Genomic DNA, 18,211 nt, shown 5'->3' with positions numbered 1-18,211 from the left:
CTTTATGTTAATCTTCACATACATTGACAAAAGTTAACTATGTAGTATATACTCTTACGTTCCATATTCATAACCCTAACAGCTAAAATAAATAATGTATTACCCAGTGAATTCAGTGAAAAGTTTAGGAATAATGAGCTATTCTTTATATGCTCACCAAAATATGATCTTATTCCAGAGTGAGGCTGCAAGTACTGTGACATGATTACAACTACTACTACTGGTTATTAATAATATTACTGTTGAACATGAGAACAATTAGTGTTCCTCTGTACTGCTGTAGAAATGTGGGAGCTGATTGTGACTAATGCATAAAGCCTAAAGTACCTGCATCATCATGCATTCCATTTTAGTCATATTTCTGAGAAATAAGAATGAAAACAGATTTATTTTTATATATAAAAATGTGATATATACATTATATAAATATGTATATATTTATATAATATTATATCATATATATGTGTATATATTTATATAATATTATATCATATATATATGTATATAAATATATAAAATATAAATATATATTTTAATTGACTATGGCAAGTCTTTTCTGGCTGAATCACAGGCATAACAAAGATGCAAGAATCACAAAACAACTATTCCAAATAGCAGTAAGGAAAGATAAAGCCTTTTATAGCTCCATCCTGCTAATTATGACCCAGCTACATAGGAAGGGTAAGAGATCAGCTACAATTAAAGTAATTAATCAAATACCACCCATGACTGCCCATATGCAGCTCATGAGTGCAGAGCAGGTGTCTTACTGATGTTCTTCTGGGCTGTTGCAAAAGTTGAAAAGCAGTAAGTTGTTACAATGCTTGTAAAATGCAATACACCTTCTTTCTGTTTGATTATTATTTTGAGGAGGTGTTCCAGTAAAATTGGGTGTCTTCTGCTTTCACATACCATTCATTGCATTCTCATTAGTACTACTGTTTTGCTAAAGACATTAATTCTTGTTTCTAGCCTGTGCTTTGGGGGAATTTTTGGTGTTGTTTTTCTATTTGTTTTTAATTATGCTTTGATTCTGATTAATAGATCTTCAGAGTAGGTATCTCTTCTAGTTAAGTCAGTTATGGAAGGTATTAATTAATGCTACTTGATTGTGTTTATTTCTTCAATTCCTGTTACTAGCTGTTCTGGACATATCAACCAAATGCATAAAATCATACTCTCTGTTTTGATTAGAAGAGAGTTTTTCAGATGTAGCAGGTGTTTTCTGAAGTTAAAAAATATTTTTGGATAAAACAGAAAACAGTATTTCACTTCCAAATCACATATGATATTTTATTGTACCAGTCCCCAAATATGTTACAGAGGCATTACTACAAACTTCCAGTTCTTGCATTACTTCCTTGCCATTCTCTATAAACTGGACTATTTTATCCTTGACATCTGCATATTTTAGTGCAGAACTTCTGCTTCTGAAAAAAAAAAAAAAAAGGAAATTATGCTGACTTATTTTTGATTGAAACAAAGAGTAGTTTACTGTTTTTATACTTCAGTGAGGAAGGAGTCCATGTTGCTCAGTAGACTGGATGAAGGTTCTTGCTAAGAGGCTACTCCTTATCTGGTTGGTTGATTGTTGTGGTTGGTGAGGGTTTTGTTTGTTTGTTTCTCTCTTTCTTTCTTTCTTTTATTTGTTTGTGTTTGGGGTCTATGTCTCCCTTTGGGGTTTAATATCACTCCTGAAGGAAGAACTATAAGGGGAGTGGGGAGGTCAAAGGAGGAAATAACTTTCCTTGCAACACCCTGTGATTCTCTTCATTGTACTATGTTTGCCCTCATTATTTTCACACCCTTTTGAGTCTGTATTTTCTAAGCTGGGGAGATCTGAGACTTTCTTCTACCAGGCATGCAGTGCATAAAGCAATGGATCTGAATGCTAGTTGACGCTTCAGTGCTACTGTGTGTGAATGACTGATAACAAGGCTTTGAAAAGTGAACCCTACTCTGTGCTGGTGCAGCCTCACCTCAAGTACTGTGTGCAGTTTTGGGTGCCACAATTTAAGGACACAAATTAGTGTCCAAAGGAGGTAGAATAGTGTCCAAATGAAGATGGTGAAGAGTGTGGAGGGCAAGACATATGAGCAATAGCTAGGGTCCCTTGGTTTGTTCATCCCAGAGCAGAGCAGGCTGAGGGGAGGCTTCATGGCGGCCTGCAACTCCCTCACGAGGGGAGCAGAAGGGCAGGCGCTGAGCTCTGCTCTCTGGGGACAGCGATAGGACCCGAGGGAACGGCATGGAGCTGGGACAGGGGAGGGTCAGGCTGGGGGTTAGGTAAAGGTTCTGCACCCAGAGGGTGGTCGGGCACTGGGACAGGCTGCCCAGTGCAGTGGTCACAGCACAGAGCCTGAAGGAGTTCAAGAAGTGTTTGGACAATGCTATCAGACACATGGTCCAATTTTTTGGTTGCGTGGAGCCAGGAGTTGGATTTGATGATCCTTGTGGGTCACCTCTAACTTCTTGCTCATCGTGAGATAAATAAATATTAAAAATGATTTTTAAAAAGTTGTCTTTAGTGATGAAAATTCTACATGCAGCTGTGAACCTTGGGGCTGGGGCAGCAAGGTATTTCAGCTTGCCACTCGCCCTTCTGTCAAAGTCCTTAAATGAAGATTCTTCATGGCTGCAGAAGTTAAAGCTTTCTGTAAGCTTTCTGGAACAGAAAATGCAGTTGCTGATGTGGGTTATGTGGGCTTAACTTGAGTCTGAAATATAAGACTTGGGTAATGCTAATGAGATAAGAAAGGTAAATATATAATATATATTTAAATATATATAATATATATTTAAAATAATAATAATAAGCTTGACACAAGTTTCTAAGTTTTCTAAAGTGAACATAGACAGTCCCAGTGAGCAGCAAGGCAATGAAGGCTCAGCAAGCAAAATCCCTTTGCTTCTGAGGTTCTTTCAGGGCACCACAACAAATATGTAAAATGTAAAGTGAATCCCATGGGGCCAGCTGAAAAGAGAAGCTTAATTTTGTTTTAGTTCTGAACATGTTACTCAAGAACAAATTCAGCAATCTGACTGACTATCTTAATTGACTGAGACTCAGCTTTGGGACAGTGGTATTTGAGTGGATGGGAAAACAACTACAGTTTGGTTTTCATACATTCTGAAGACGTTACTGGAAGCAAATGATAGATATTTCAGTATGTGCAGGTGAAAGTGATTAAGAATCCCTGTTTTTAGGGCTGTGCAGAAAGTTCAGTTCAGTCACCTGTTTGTTTGTTTCCCAAAGAGGAGTTTGAGGGAGCAACTTCTGAATTAACCCAAAGCAAGAAACAGTCTGACTTTTGCCAAAATGAAACTCCACACAAATTGTGGGGAAGGAGCAAGAATTACATGAGCAAAATGTGATGCTCAAGTTTTCACGTTTCCCATCCCCATGGACAAGTGACTCTACTTCATCCCCCTGCAACCTCTGCCTGCCAGAACAAGATAACAGGAGGGAGCAGAAGCGGTCACTGTGATACTTTTCCCAACTAAAATCCTTCCACCTTTATTAATGGTGAGAACCGAGTCGGAAAGGTCCATTCTGACAGCATGGCCAAGCAGCTCGCTCTGTGGGGCTTGCAGGGCCGGAGCACCCGACCTGGCTCTGAAGACAGGAGCCGGTGCGTGTGCCATCAGCCAACCGAGAAGTGCCTGCGGGCCCCTCGCCGAGGCAGCCTCCCGCCGGGCTGCGGCACCGACCTTCACCTGAAACCCGAGCCGCCGGAGGGCGGGCGGTGCCCGGCGCTATAAAGCGCACGGCGGGCAGCGGGCAGCCTGCCCTGTAGGCTCTGGGTGGCGGCAGGAACAGCCTCGCCTCCAGTGAGGGGCAAGAGTGGGGCTGATCCCCACGGACACCCCCGCGTGTGGGCACAGCACTGGGTGTAAAGGTAAGCCGAGGTAATATGAGGACAGCAACAGCCAGAAATCTATCAGAAAGGATGCTTATATGTGAATATACAAGCTTTAACATCAAGTGTTAATGTCAGGTTGATTCTGTGTTTTCTTTCGTTATTGTTTTAACCTGCATCAAATTCATATGTGTTTCTGTTTGTGTTTTTTAAGCTGCTATATGTGAAGCATCAAGAAGAAAAGCTTGCGAATGCTGAGCATCAGTCACTACCTCTAAATTTTGCTTAGCTGGTGCATGGCATAATACATACGTGTATCTGTAGTCTTTACCATTATAATCATGATCTTGTTACAACTGTTAAGTAAGTTTTGCTCTAACTAGTGAAGGAAATCATCTGTTCTAAAATAGATCATCCACAATAATCTGAATATGAATGATCTAGGGCTTTGACATAGACTACTAAAAAGACCAAAGGCTACTAAAATAAGCTACTGAAATAAGTGCCACTGTTCCAGTTTGTACTGTTTATAATATCTCCTTAAAAGTAGTCTTTTTATTGTGATGTTATATCTTTTTTTTTTGTTGATGTTAATAGAACAATGTTGGGACCAAATATGATTCATGTAAAAAAAAAAAAAAGTAAATATAATTTAAACTCTTTAAATATCTACTATTTCCAAAAGTTTTGTTGCATATGCAGATCTTGCTTAATGTGACTTTTATCTTCACCTCAGAAGCATACAACAAAGAACAAAAATGAAGGACCATTTTGTAAATCCAACAGAAAAGGACCTCTCTGATGCTGGTAAGCCACATACATGAAAACAGCATGTGCATTTAAGGAGAATATTCCACAGCTCCAAATCTGAAAGTCTATTATAAATCCTTCCTGACTGTCATAGTGGTTTTAGAGGAGATAACGTGTTAGCAATATCTGAATCTTTGTATTCTGTAGTGACTTGCTGGGCACCTCTGATTTTCTCCTTAGTGATTCCAGCTCCTTAAGTTTCTAGTGAGTTTCTAGTGAATTAAAGCCACCACCTAGAAAACATTTATGCATGAGTCATTCCACCAAGTTCAACGAACTTCATTCAGATGGGTAAAACTATTTAGGTGGGTCCTAGGCTGGGCAGGAAAATGCTTCTAGGATAAATTCATTAAGGTAGAAGCATATTACTGCCTTTGAATGTTTCTCTAAGTTGTTCTTTTTGGACTGACGGATGAGAGTACATGAAAAACCGTATACAGCGAATTATACTTACTCAGCTTAGTACAGATGGGAGACACCTGATTTGAACCCTCTGCTCCAGGTGTAATTGACAGCTGGCTCCCTACTGTGGTTGTTCATCAATTTCTTTATCCATTTATTACATCCTGTGTTTTTAGATTTATGAGCTTTCAAGGGTAGGATTCCTCTTTTGTATAGACTTCTAAAGTCCTTAGTACAAAAGAAGTTGGGTGTGTGGCAACTACTGTAATACAAAGAAAATATAATGAGGGTTATTACAGGAAAAGGCATGATTCTTCAGTGAATTAGCATGCCTTTAGTGTTAAATACATCAATTTTAACTGATAAGCAACTCAATTTTTATCATTAGAACTTCCCTTTTTTTCAAAGGAAGTAGTAGGTGTTTGCAGAATCACTGCTCAAGTCTTGCTTTTAGTCCTTGGTAACTTTTCTCTGTAGGTATATTTTTAATTGTATTCAACTCAGAAATGGAGCTGGCAGCTTCTTCTGAAGAGGAGGAGATGAACTGAAGAGAAAGGAAGTTTCAAAAAATATCATTGGGCTATTTCAGGAACATGAGGGAAAGAAATGAGGGAAAGAAATCTTTAAGCTTGAAAAGCAAAAGAATAAGCAATGAAAGTTGCAGGAAACTGGAAGAAAATACAGAATGTTATGTTAACAAAGTCTGCTGCTTCTTCCACAGAATCAGCAAGTAAGGGATATGACAACCCTTCTTTCCAACATGATGAAGATCTTGAACAAAGTGACCAGTTAAAGACCAAGAAAAAAATGTAGGCATTCTTTGAACTGAACGTATTGGCCATGTGTGTGTTGGGTGTATGGATTTATTTTTAATATGGCTTTCCTAGAAAAAGCTTATCTTAATTGTATCTTGTATTTTCTAGGAAGGAAAATAAGCCAGAGAAAAAGGTGGTTGGCGTTTTTGAACTGGTTAGTGTCCAGGTTGATGGTCTATCTTAGATTTCCTTTTCTTTATTTGTCATTGCAAATTGTTTGCCTATCAAATCAAAAAAGGAGAAGTATTCTGAGACCTATGAAATGCTGATGTTGATGACAGCTCTCTTTTAAAATTTGACCTGTTATGTCAGGTTGCCATCTTAGTGTATTGGTAGCACTTAAAGCAATTCAATGTTAGTGCTTTTGAAGAATGAGTTTCACCCATGCTTAGCCTGATGTGGGCTACACATACTGTGTAGGTCCTTCCCTTGGTGATATTTAGTAAAGGATTTATCCTGTGTTTGATATGTGAGGGAGTTGCTGTCTGAAAGAACCAGGGGTGCATTTTTGCTTCCATTTTCTATACAATAGCTATTAACCCTACGTGTGAACTTGCTTGTTCCAGAATAAGAGAACTTTTATTCTTCTCCAGTTTATTCCATATCCATTTACGCTAGGGTAGTCAACAATAAAATGGGCTTGTTTCAGATGAATCACATCCAAGAACAGCTATTGCGATTTAAATTTGCATCCTGTTTTAAACCAAAGAAACACTGAAGGATAGGCAAGTCTTAAGATACAATCACTGCTGCAAACATTCTCTCCCATTAGATACAAGCCAGGTGCTGATCAATAACTCACTCTTGTTTACATTTCAAAGGCATTATCTTGGTAAATATGAAACTTACTGGAATGCTAAATGTAATATATTGTGCAGAGAAGTCCATCACTTAGAAAATGTAAGATATACATTTTTATTTTTTCTAACTTTCTGCTGAGCTGGGGAGTAACCATATGTCTTGCCAACATTCCCTCAGCAACCTTATTGAATAAGTGATTTAAAGATGTGTGGAACCTACTACAAAATTCTTCTAATTCTCCTCTGCCTTCAGCTGTAGTATCATTGCTTTTTAGAATACAAACCGTTCTATGATTCTAAGAAATTTGTATTCTGTAAGTCTGTTGTATTGTACGTAGTATGAACTGCCAGGCATAACTTCTACTCTTTCTTTAATGTTCACGTAGTTTCGTTATGCTGATTGGTTGGATATACTTTTGATGGTAGTTGGCTTGATCGCAGCTGCTGCAAATGGTACTGGATTACCACTTATGATCATTGTCTTTGGAGATATGACAAACAGCTTTGTGCTAAGTGGTGTGAATTCAAATGCATCAAAAGGTAAAGTTAAAAATAGACTTTACTGTGTACCAGTTACATTTTGCTACAGGATCTAAGATTGTTCTCTAGACAATGTACATGTTACCTATCAGAACAAGAGTGAAATTCATCTTGCTGCAAATTGCCCATTCATATTAAACTTTAATGGCTTGAACTGGACAAAGGCAGTGTGTTGGTTATGCTCCCTATTTTGGGTAGTATAGTAAGGAGAATGAACCGCCTTTTGTATCATGACTTATCAGGTATCTACTGTTATTAGAATTTCAGAAGAAATAAATGTATATGTATCTGCCACATGTCTGACCCTATTGCCAAAATACAAATCATTCCAAAAGTGATGACCCTGTGTTGTCATGATTTATCATATATAGAAGATACTTTCTTAAATATTTGTTTTTCCCTACAGATACTTCAGTAAATAGCTCCATCTGTCCATCAATTCCAGGTATAGATATAGAAGCTGAAATGACAAAGTAAGAATCTTTGTAGTTATTCTGTTAACAGAGTAGTGGGGGACTTTCTTTTATTGTGTTATCCCTTCGAGCAGAAACCAAACTTCTACCTCCTCAGAAAGGCTTCACAATAATATCCCAGACTTCCATGTTTAGTGTGGTGGGATAAATAAAGACCGATTGTAGCTTATCTGTGTATTTCTCCCACAAAATACCTTGTGGTTATATGGCCTTTTGTCTCCTTATTGCAGGTTTGCTTACTACTATGTGGGAATTGGTTTTGCTGTGTTGATCCTGAGCATGATCCAAGTATGGACGTTTTTGGTTGCTGCTACAAGACAGTCAGCAAGGATTCGTCAAAAGTTCTTTTTTGCAGTGCTCCATCAAGAAATGGCTTGGTTTGATAGTACCCAGATAGGAACACTGAATACCAGACTGACAGAGTGAGAGATCTGTTTTGTTGTTTTTTTTTTTGACCTTCTAAGCATGATGATAAATAGCAGTTTTCTTTTAAACATCTATGGGATAACCTATAGACAGCTTTTACATTTTTTTATGAAAAAGAAGAGGAAAAAAAAAAAACAAAAAAAACAAAGCAACAAAAAAAAAAAGCAATACTGCACAGAGGTAGAAATTTGTTACTGTTTTTCCACTTGCTTTGTGCAGTTTCTGTGATACATACACTTGAAGGGGTTATGCTGTGAAATGCAGTATTCTACTTATCTGGCACCACCTTTGTAACATATGTGAAGTACATGGCAGACAGCAGTAGATAAACAGCTCTGCTTTCTCCAGCTAGTTTACAAACACTGACACTTGAATGGAAATGAGCTTGTGCTTACATCTAGCCAGATCTCAGACTGGACTCAGTCCAATGTCAGTTAGTCTTTGGTCTTTGGTCCTCTTCCAGATATCTCAATAGATTTAGGGATGAGGACTATATGCATGAGCACAGACTTTTCTGGGTTTTGAGGTGGTTTTGGAAAGAGCTATGTCCTGAAAAGTGCAAGAGATGCTTAAATAAAATCCCTCTCAGATCTTATCTGTACTTGCTGGGAAGAGAAAATGTGGAAGAAAAATGAGTATGGAAAAACAAAGTTTCTTCCAAATAATGTTTTCCTAATAGAGCGAAAATAACACCTGATTTGAGGCTGTAACCAAAATTAGGAACATAATACACTGAAGAACACAAAGGAAAATCCTTTGGGTAGGGTCACAGGAGGTGAGGAGGCCATTTATCTGTTTACTTTTACTTCTCCATTTGGATACTGGATAAGGAAACTAGGTCATTTGTGACCTAGTAACGGTGTATAGAAACACCAGAGAATGATGGAAAGTACATCAAACTAGAAAAAAAAAGTCTGCTGTGCTTTGGCCATGCAAGAGACCAGTGGTACTGCACAGTAGCTGTGGTTAGAATTTTTGCTATGCCAGTTAGGAAATGGCAAAACTTCTGACATTAGGCCACATAGTATGAAATGGGGGGAGGTAGAATGAAAGCCATTCAAAGCTAACAAATCTTTCTTTTTATTATTGTTATTTAAAGTGACATCAACACCATCCATGAAGGCATCGGAGACAAAATCTGTATATTTGTACAGTTTTTTGCCACATTTCTGGCAGGGATTATTATAGGATTCATCCATGGCTGGAAGCTGACACTGGTGATTTTGTCAGTCAGCCCTCTGCTAGCTGCATCAGCAGCAGTTTGGTCAACTGTAAGTGTTTGGGGATTAACAAACAGAGCAAACCAGAGAAACATTACATTTTTTCTCATGCACAGGAAAACGGGGGGGGGGGGGGGGGGGAAGGGGAGAATGGGAGAAACCTAGTGTGGTTTCTAAGTTGGGAGGTTTGTCCCATACTTCCTTCATGATTTCTGCTTTCTCTGTAGTTTTTCTGAGTTCCCAAGCATGTACTTGCATGTCATATTCCTCTCATTTCTCTACTCTGTTCTCATGCCATGTGGCAAGAGGATAATTGGCACCAGCATCTTCCTCACATAGCATTTTCCTTGTGCAGAACACTGCCTGGGGCAGCCCAGGCAAATGCTCATGATCTCTTCCCTGTTAAAAGAAGTGCCTTTCAAGCTCTTTCCATCCATATGTACAGGACACTACATTTCTTGCAAATGGTTTTTACTAAATTTCATGCTGCTTACAGTTGACACTAGGGTGTATATACAGCTACCACAGACAGGACTGAAACAAATTAATGAAATAGTTGGACAGGTTTCACTTTCAGGCAAGGAAATGTGTTTGTTTTTTCCCCCTTGTGATCCACTGTGGCCACATTAACGGGTACTGCTTGTATTTCTGAGTGCTTACTTATTATTTTTCCTCTTAAAGCATTTAAGAAGAAGAAGTTGTAGTACAAGTAGCATATATATACTTAAAGTTTACTGTTGCTCTAGCTTCTGAACCACCTCAGCAGGTGATACTTCTATGCTCTGAGAGCCATTATGTAAAAACGCTCCTTGTCCCCATTATTTAGAGAACACAGCTATCTCTGCAGTCCATTAACTTCTTTCCTATGAAGCAGAGTTCCCAAACCTCTTCATAGGCATGCCAAGGGACACCCTGCAGAGCAGCTGCAACATGCCTCCCTGATCCCACACACACAACAGTGTGGAACAGTATGGGCAGATCACAGGCTCTCCTTAGTGTGGGAGAAAAGCGGTAAGTCATGGAGCCCATGTGATGCTGATGCAGGTGTTCACTGTAATGAGGATGCAATGAGAGAAGCTAGAGTTTGGAGAAATTCAGGGCCCAAAGGAGTTGACCCTAGCTTTCCTGAAATGTCATCTTATACCTTCACCACTGATCATTCTTATTCACCAATACAGTGTGCGTATCCTTTCAGGATGCTGCAATAACACCCATTTTTCAACTTTCCAGCTTTTGGCATCCCTTACTGCTAAAGAGCTGTCTGCTTATGCCAAAGCAGGAGCTGTGGCAGAAGAAATTTTGACTGCAATCAGGACAGTTGTGGCTTTCAATGGACAGCAGAAGGCATTAGCAAAGTAAGCTTCTTGAATTAATAATTGTATTTAAAGTGAGTTTGAGTTTGGCTCTGGGAGTTGTTTTGGTTTGTTTTATTGGAGGGTCAGCCAAAACCAGCATCACAGACCCAAATTTTTCTTATGAATAAGATCTGGACTCTCATTTAGAAATGAAAGCATTGGGAGGATTATCTTTACCTAGTTGTCAAATGCAGCAAAGCATGTGATCGATTAACTAACTTCTAGAACATATGTACTGCTGTTTTTATCTTTGATCAATGACTTATATTTAAGCTTCACTGGATAATGGTCTTAAGTAAAATCATATCACTGCTTTTTATTACTTTGGTTTGCAAATAACACCTGTTGGCCTAATCCAGCATGTCGTAGTCACATGTATCAAATGATTTATCTTTTACGAATCAGATATGGCTGATCACTAGGGACTGAGTAGAGCATTTTCTAATCTATGGATTGTGACTCCTACATAACTCTTGAATGATGACTTTAGAGTTAGGAAAAGGAATCTTTCACTGCACAGTGCCTTCACAATGTTTATCTTTGCAAGGGACTTTTAGCCATCTTCTGTTCTGGCATCAGAAGGCCCTGGCTTTTATACTTTTGCCTGCCTTCAACCACAGTATCCACTTCTTTGCGGGGGGGGGAGGGGGAGGTTCATTTGTTTTTTTCAAATGTGGAAGACCAAACCTTGCCTTTGATAGGTAATGTTGATAAACGTTTTTCAAGACTTCCTCTCAGGACTAATGCAAACAAATTGCTCAAGAGTGGTATCTTGTCTTTTGTCATGATAATGAAGTAATGCTACCCAATTGTTTTCAAAGTATGTCTTCTATAGTGGTATCATCTAAACCTGTGAATGACAAGATTAGATGTTGTCAGAATGTCAGAACAGGTTTACGCAGAGGAATTGTATACCTACTAGCCCCTTGTCAAAAATATTCTCTGCAGTATGTGAGACTTCAATTGCTTTTAAGGCAGAAAGTCCTGTTAACTAAAAAGAGGCATGGGAAATATCAATCTGAATGGCATGTCAAATTAATTGTTTCCTCATCCATTTTCAGATATGATGCTAACCTAGAGCTGGCTAGAAGCGTTGGAGTGAAAAAATCCATTACCACCAATGTATCTCTAGGTGTTTCACAGTTCCTTATATTTGGATCCTATGCTCTTGCATTTTGGTATGGAACCAAGCTCACTGCTGAGGAGAAAGAAAATTATGACATTGGCCATGTGTTAATTGTAAGTATAGCAATGCAGCTTTGAAAAATGTTCTGCAAATTGAAGAAAATACTGATATGTAAGTAGTATATATGATTATCCCTATTTTCTTTAAGTGCTTGCTAAATTAGCAAGTTACAAACTTGCTTGGTGTAAAATAACTGGAAAGAAGGCATTCATCTTACCTAGCTTTTGATGTTACAGGTTTGAGCAGGGCACCCGGGTTCCCACTCTAATCAATGTAAAGACAAAATTACATGCAGAGGATTGATTATTTCTTTAATATATTTTTTTACCCTGTCTTAAGCACAGGACAGGATGAACAAGCTAGAGCTGATTGTTACAAGGCAAAGATAAATTACTTGGCTTTCCAACAAAATTCTGCTCAGCTCCTAGCACTAAATGAATCTCAATGATGTGTTGAATGTGTACTGCTAAATCCTCCAGATCTCATTTAGCCATGATGTCTGCTGTTATTGTTTACTTGCAAGGATTTACTATCCATTACTAATATGACTAAGTTAGTATTGATTTGAGAATATTTAGCTGTCTTGTCATCAAAAATTTGGCTACATGCTTGGCTATGATACCCAAGTGACTTTTGACAAGTTCTCTGACTATGGCTCCTCATAGCAAGTGAAGTTAATTACGCATTGGTCTCACATGTGAGACTTCAATTAGGAAACTCTGGACTAAATTTTGGGGGTCCCTTAACTTTGGTGACATCTGGAAAGCAACAAGAAAGATGTGTTCTGTTTGTAGATAAAAAAAAAATCAAAAAGAAAAGTCTAAGTTATGCCAAAAATCATGTCAATATAATTATATAATTTCTTACCTATTACTAATAAGCCAGGGCAATAAAGTAAAAACATCTTTCTTATCCACCCTCTTCTACTTTCTCCTCCCTAGTGGTGCAGTGGAATGGGGAATGGGGGCTACGGTCAGTCCCTGATGCTTCAGTCACTGATGCTTCCTCTCCACCACTCCTTCACAGTCACTCTTTGCCCCTGCTTCATGTGGGGTCCCTCCCACGGGATGCCATCCTTCCAGAACTGAGTGTGCGGGGGCTGCCCACAGGCAGTGGCTTCTCAAGCACTGCTCCCACATGGCTCTGTACCACGGGGTCTATCCCCTAGGAGCAAACTGCTCCAGCATGGGTCCCCCAAGGGTGGCAGTTCTCCCCAGACCCCCTGCTCCTGCAGGGGCTCTCCATGGGCTGCAGCCTCCTCCAGGCCACATCCACCTGCTCCACCGGGGGCTCCTCCATGGGCTGCAGTGTGGAGATCTGCTTCATGTGGGACCCATGGGCTGCAGGGGGACAGCCTGCTCCACCAGGGGCCTCTCCACAGGCTGCAGGGGAACTGCTGCTGCATGCCTGGAGCACCTCCTGCCCTCCTGCTGCAATGACCTTGGGGGCTGCACGGCTGGTTCTCACTCCTTGCTCTGCCAGCTGCTGTGGGACAGGAATTTCTTTTCCCTTTCTTAAATCTGCTCTCACAGAGGTACAAACTACACCATTTACTGACTCAGCTCTGGCTAGTGGCAGGTCCCTTTGGAGCTGTCTCTGACCTGACATGTGGCAGCTGCTGGGCTCTGCTCACAGAGGCCATACCTGCAGTCCCCTGCTACCAAAACCTTGCCATGTAAACCCAATACAAGTAGTTAACTATTCACTTCAGGAAAATGGGAGTGGACACAAATGTCTGAAATACACCTTTAACTTCCACATTTAATTTTCCTAGGGAAAAAAAAGGCTTTTAACATTTAACAGCCAGGCACTAATGACTCTGAAATCATGATTAACCACAAGGCTTCTCTCTCTCTCCCTTGCAGGTGTTCTTCTCTGTGCTTGTTGGAGCCTTCTCCCTGGGACAGGCAGCTCCCAACTTGGAGAGCGTGTCTAATGCACGTGGGGCTGCCTATGAAGTATATCGAATTATCAATAAGGTAAGAATCCGAGTAAAATAGCCTTTCAACCACACTTAAAATTTTCATCTTTCCTAGATGTGTAACAAAAATGGCCAAAAAAAAAAAAAAAATTAAACCATAAACTCCATAGGTGCCTACCACTGAAGCCAGTATTTCCACATATTAAAAAATAAATAAATAAAAAAATCTGCCTCATTATTTGTTACAATGAATATCTGGAAACCTGACCTGGCATGTACATCATTATTTATGGGTACAGTTTTTTCCAATATTAGATTTACAACTCCAGAGGGAATGTAGTAAGATGGTATACTTTTTTTTTTTCTTGAATGCATGTATACATGATTTCAGCTGAGCTGCTTTTTGTTTTGTTTGTTTTGTTTTTTTGAGGGAGGTTGGGGAAAGGGTGGGATTGCAGAAGGGATTAAATAGTGCTATTGAAAGCTATATTAATGTAAAGTTACATGCTGATGTTGCTGTGAAAAATGGTTTCCACACTACTATCTCCCTCTTGCTGTGTTATTGCTGGTTCGATATCTGTGTATATAAAATAATTAAAACAAGTAGGGCTAGGAAGTTCATACAGAAATGTCTATAACCCTCCTATATGCATAATTGAGAGCCATGTTTTGGCTGCAAGAACGTAAAGTTATTGAATTACTGATTTTCATTTTTTTCCTCATTTTCAAATGTGCTATACCTGTAGAATTAAAATTCTGTTCCTCCGCATTCAGCAAATTGTAAGTAAAATGGAGCTTTGTAATGGTGTGGTACAGTGTTAATTAGTATCTAAGAAAGTATTGAACAATGTAACCAGCAGAAATAGCAGTTCCAAAAGTGTAGTAACAAGCAGTATATTAAAACCTTTTTCCAGAAACGGCTTATAGATAGCAGTTCTAAGGAAGGCTACAAACCTGACAAGCTCATAGGAGAAATCGAATTCAGGAACATCCATTTCAGTTACCCATCTAGACCTGATGTTAAAGTAAGTGTTCATGTTAGATGCACCTGCTGGAGCATCTATGAAGCCTGTGTCCAAGATTCTTTCTCTAATCTTGATGATGATGATGTTCTTGAATGCAAAATGCATCCTATCTTGGGGGATTGTGCACTACTGGGGATAAATCCATAATGTCAAAAGACAAAGCTCTAGAACTACTGCCACGAGCCACTTGCTCACTATTCTCTGTTGGACAAAACTAAAAAAAAAAAAAAAAAAAAAAAAAAAAACGATGTGTTGTTCTTAGTCTGAATTTCTATGAATAAGATCTATGATAAACCAAATAAGGTTTTTTTTTGTTTTGGTTATGTTTTGTTTTTTCCCTTCAAAATTAGTCACTAAGACTTCTAGAGTTTACACAGTTAATCCATGAAGTTGCTCTTTTCAGTCCCTCGGTTGTCCTGAGTTGCTGTGATGTCCTATGTGAGGAAAGGTGACCTGTGAGATAGTTAGGCTTTATAACAATAGGACTTCAAATTAATTTGAACCTACCTACCTTGGAAATCAAATGTTTTTCTGGACAAATGTTAAAATTGCTGTTCAATAAGCAGATGTCCGTATTTTCTGCCAGCTGAACTTCCTCAGTAACCTTATTGTGCAGTGTTATGTTGCCATGGTGATCTGCTCCTTTGGTGATACAGTTGTATATTGTTGGTTTATCTCTACTATATTTGGCCAGTAGTCTCTTGCAGACATTCAAAGGTAAAATACAGTGATTTGCCACTGCCTTTTGATGATGAAGAAATGAGTAGAAATAAAGATTTCAAGTGTTAACAAGTAAAGGCTGGTCATGCCAACGGAGGGGTGAGAATGGGAAAGTTTGTATCACTGTGGCTGTTATTTCAGATTGGTCATCTCACTTCACTTATCTGGTGTCTGTCCCATCATGTATCAAATCATTATGCATCAAAACTGTTTCCAGGACACTGAGGCTGCTGAAGGACAGGCCCAGAGCTGGGCTCTCTGCCTAGCCGAAGGCAGTTTAGTGCATCTTATTTAACTCTTGGCTGAGAAATCAGAAGTGACAGAGCAGACCCTTCATCAGACTGTTAATCCATCTTCCTAGAAATTCCCAGGCAGATAAGCTGTGTTGTGAGCCTGCAAGCCAAAAGGGAGGGAAATAAATATTTTGTCATCCTTCCCAAGTCTACTGAGTCAGCAGCTTTCCCTGCTAATAGTATCTGTTATTTAATAGAGCCAAAAAGAATCAGCAAAGATGTATAAATTACCTACAATCTCTCAAGTGATTGATGCAACACAGTGTAATCTCCCTGTGTAGACTAAACTAGATCAGAGTCTAGCTATTGTCAGTGTTAGTCTTGACAACAGCTAACTCGATAAGAGTTAGAAGTAGCCTATTAGGTGGTTGTGACTATTTGCACCTGGAGAAATTATGGTATCCAGAATGTAGCTCTAGATTGACAATGTAGGCATCAGGATATCAGCTTCTTTAAATACAAACCACACTGGCTGTAACACAGGGAGAAGAGAACAATATTGCAACTATTTTAATCTCTCATTGCAAAAACATGTGTAGGCAAAATTATAAACAAGAAGAGTTCCCATAGCAGCCAAATATTTTGGCAATTACACAGCATTACTCATATATGAAATCGACATCTTTTGAGGTAAGATGTTCCTAAATGTGAAAATGGTAACAAAGGTACCGTTTATCTGTAACTACTCCCTGGATTTCTGAGGCTGTTAACAATAAGGATTGGGTTTTAGTAAGGACTTTCCAGCAGTTACCTTGTCAAAACAACTTTATTTTCTAAAAGTAGAAGAAAGCAAACTTGTTTCTCAGCAATAATATTTCAAAGGTGCTACATACCCTTGAGATTCATAACTGTTATGCCACTGTCTAAGCACTGCAAAATGGGACAACAGAACATTGAGCCTGCTACCAGATCACACCAATAGAATAAACTGAACTATCACATTTAGAATACTGTGGCTGTATTAGTTGATTTTGAGTGTGCTGGGAATTTTCCCAGGCAATGGAATGTAATGGTCTATGTAGGGGAACTCTTAAAATGTTTCTTGGCATGAGCTTGGCCTGTTCCAGTTATCAATCTTCTCAATTCCCAGGCTTGGTTTGGTAGCCAGAAGAATCCAGGGACCATTCCCAAAAGGCAGGTTGTATGTAGCCACCCTGTTTCAAAATCTAATAAACTTCAGAAGCATAGATGCATGTTCTTTCATAACAGTGCACCAGAACATTCGTACCTATTAATTAAATGCCCAGCCTTTAAACTCTGTGCCTTACATTGATTATTGCTACAATTACCTTGACAGACTGTTTTCTAATCAAATTTGTCAAAATAAGATGTATTTTTTTCTAGATTCTCAAAGGTCTGAACTTGAAAGTTCAAACTGGGAAGACCATTGCTTTGGTTGGAGCTAGTGGCTGTGGAAAAAGCACTAGTGTTCAGTTGCTGCAGAGATTCTATGATCCTGACCAGGGAGAAGTGAGTGCCTGAAGTGAATTGTATTTGAAGAAAAAAAAAAATGCTATTAATATAAGCATGAATTTTCCCATGTTAACTGAACTTTGATTTTTTTTATCAGATTTGAGCATTAGTCTTCATAGATATGTATTTCCATGATTTAAGCTTCCAGTGTACTTTTTCTGGTGGCCTGACTTCATAAGTCTCCTCCTCCAAGTGTGATGCCAAAAGTAGTAAACACCACAAGTCTGTAAATTTATATCCTTGCGTCTATCTATTTAAATTTCTTTTTGTTAGTAGACTTTTAAGATACTGTAAACTTTTTAAAGTAAAGAATAATACGACAATACATTTTTTTCTGCTTTTTAATGACCATAAACTAGAAAGATTTTCCTATTTCAAGTGGTCTTTTTTTTTGGCTTTTTTTTTGTCTCTGATAACCTAGAGCAAAACTTCCCATCATTACACAGGATATGTCTGTTCTACTGATACTCAACACTAGATATGAGAAGCATTTATCATTTTTCTGATTGCAAATTTCCAAAAGGGTGAAAAAAGTAGAACGACAATAACATGCTTAAGAATAATGTTTTTTGTATTTAATAGCCAAAGAATGGCACTCAGTAGTTACGGTTGGAACTATGTATTAACACTAGTTCAGTGCTATTAACACTAAATAGTTGAGTGCTATTAACCATTGAACTATTTATCGCTGCATGTCAAGGTTATCAATTATCAACACAGTTGCTTTTTATACTTGCCATTTCCGAGACATGGGGACAGGAATGAACAATCACAGTTTTGTTTCTCTCCTGATACTAATGTTCATACGGTCACATTGCAAGTGAAAAGAAAAGTGGTAAGAAAAATGACCTCTCACTTCACTTTAGTCTATTTGGATTATTCTTTGATGTGG

The 18,211-nt window shown here is 38.7% G+C and overlaps 1 protein-coding gene and 1 long non-coding RNA gene across 8 annotated transcripts in view; one reads left to right on the top strand and one right to left on the bottom strand.

Annotated features, from left to right (window-relative positions):
• The first annotated feature begins 733 nt into the window (after positions 1-733).
• ABCB5 (ATP binding cassette subfamily B member 5) overlaps positions 734-18,211 on the top strand; it is a 37,419-nt gene continuing 19,941 nt past the window's right edge. Inside the window, exons 1-13 of one of the 7 annotated variants that reach the window (XM_038175281.2) lie at positions 734-807; positions 4,597-4,667; positions 5,794-5,881; positions 5,996-6,041; positions 7,074-7,227; positions 7,634-7,700; positions 7,931-8,122; positions 9,226-9,397; positions 10,577-10,701; positions 11,763-11,940; positions 13,753-13,866; positions 14,723-14,833; positions 17,191-17,316. In XM_038175281.2, the coding sequence (XP_038031209.2) occupies positions 773-807; positions 4,597-4,667; positions 5,794-5,881; positions 5,996-6,041; positions 7,074-7,227; positions 7,634-7,700; positions 7,931-8,122; positions 9,226-9,397; positions 10,577-10,701; positions 11,763-11,940; positions 13,753-13,866; positions 14,723-14,833; positions 17,191-17,316 (1,479 nt within the window). In that variant the 5' untranslated portion in view covers positions 734-772. Of the gene's footprint in view, positions 808-3,744; positions 3,910-4,596; positions 4,668-5,793; positions 5,882-5,995; positions 6,042-7,073; positions 7,228-7,633; positions 7,701-7,930; positions 8,123-9,225; positions 9,398-10,576; positions 10,702-11,762; positions 11,941-13,752; positions 13,867-14,722; positions 14,834-17,190; positions 17,317-18,211 lie in introns of those variants that run through there. The other 6 variants (XM_038175282.2, XM_038175283.2, XM_038175284.2 and 3 more) reach the window with 6 other exon arrangements.
• LOC140001599 (uncharacterized) lies at positions 1,335-15,454 on the bottom strand. The gene is made up of 3 exons (XR_011806980.1): positions 15,345-15,454; positions 5,125-5,334; positions 1,335-1,430 (listed from the first exon to the last, which is right to left on the bottom strand). It is a non-coding gene; the product is annotated as an uncharacterized lncRNA (long non-coding RNA).

The sequence above is a fragment of the Anas platyrhynchos genome, chromosome 2 (assembly GCF_047663525.1).
Source record: "Anas platyrhynchos isolate ZD024472 breed Pekin duck chromosome 2, IASCAAS_PekinDuck_T2T, whole genome shotgun sequence".
Lineage (NCBI taxonomy): Eukaryota > Metazoa > Chordata > Aves > Anseriformes > Anatidae > Anas > Anas platyrhynchos.
This window is presented reverse-complemented; position numbering and strand designations above follow the sequence as displayed.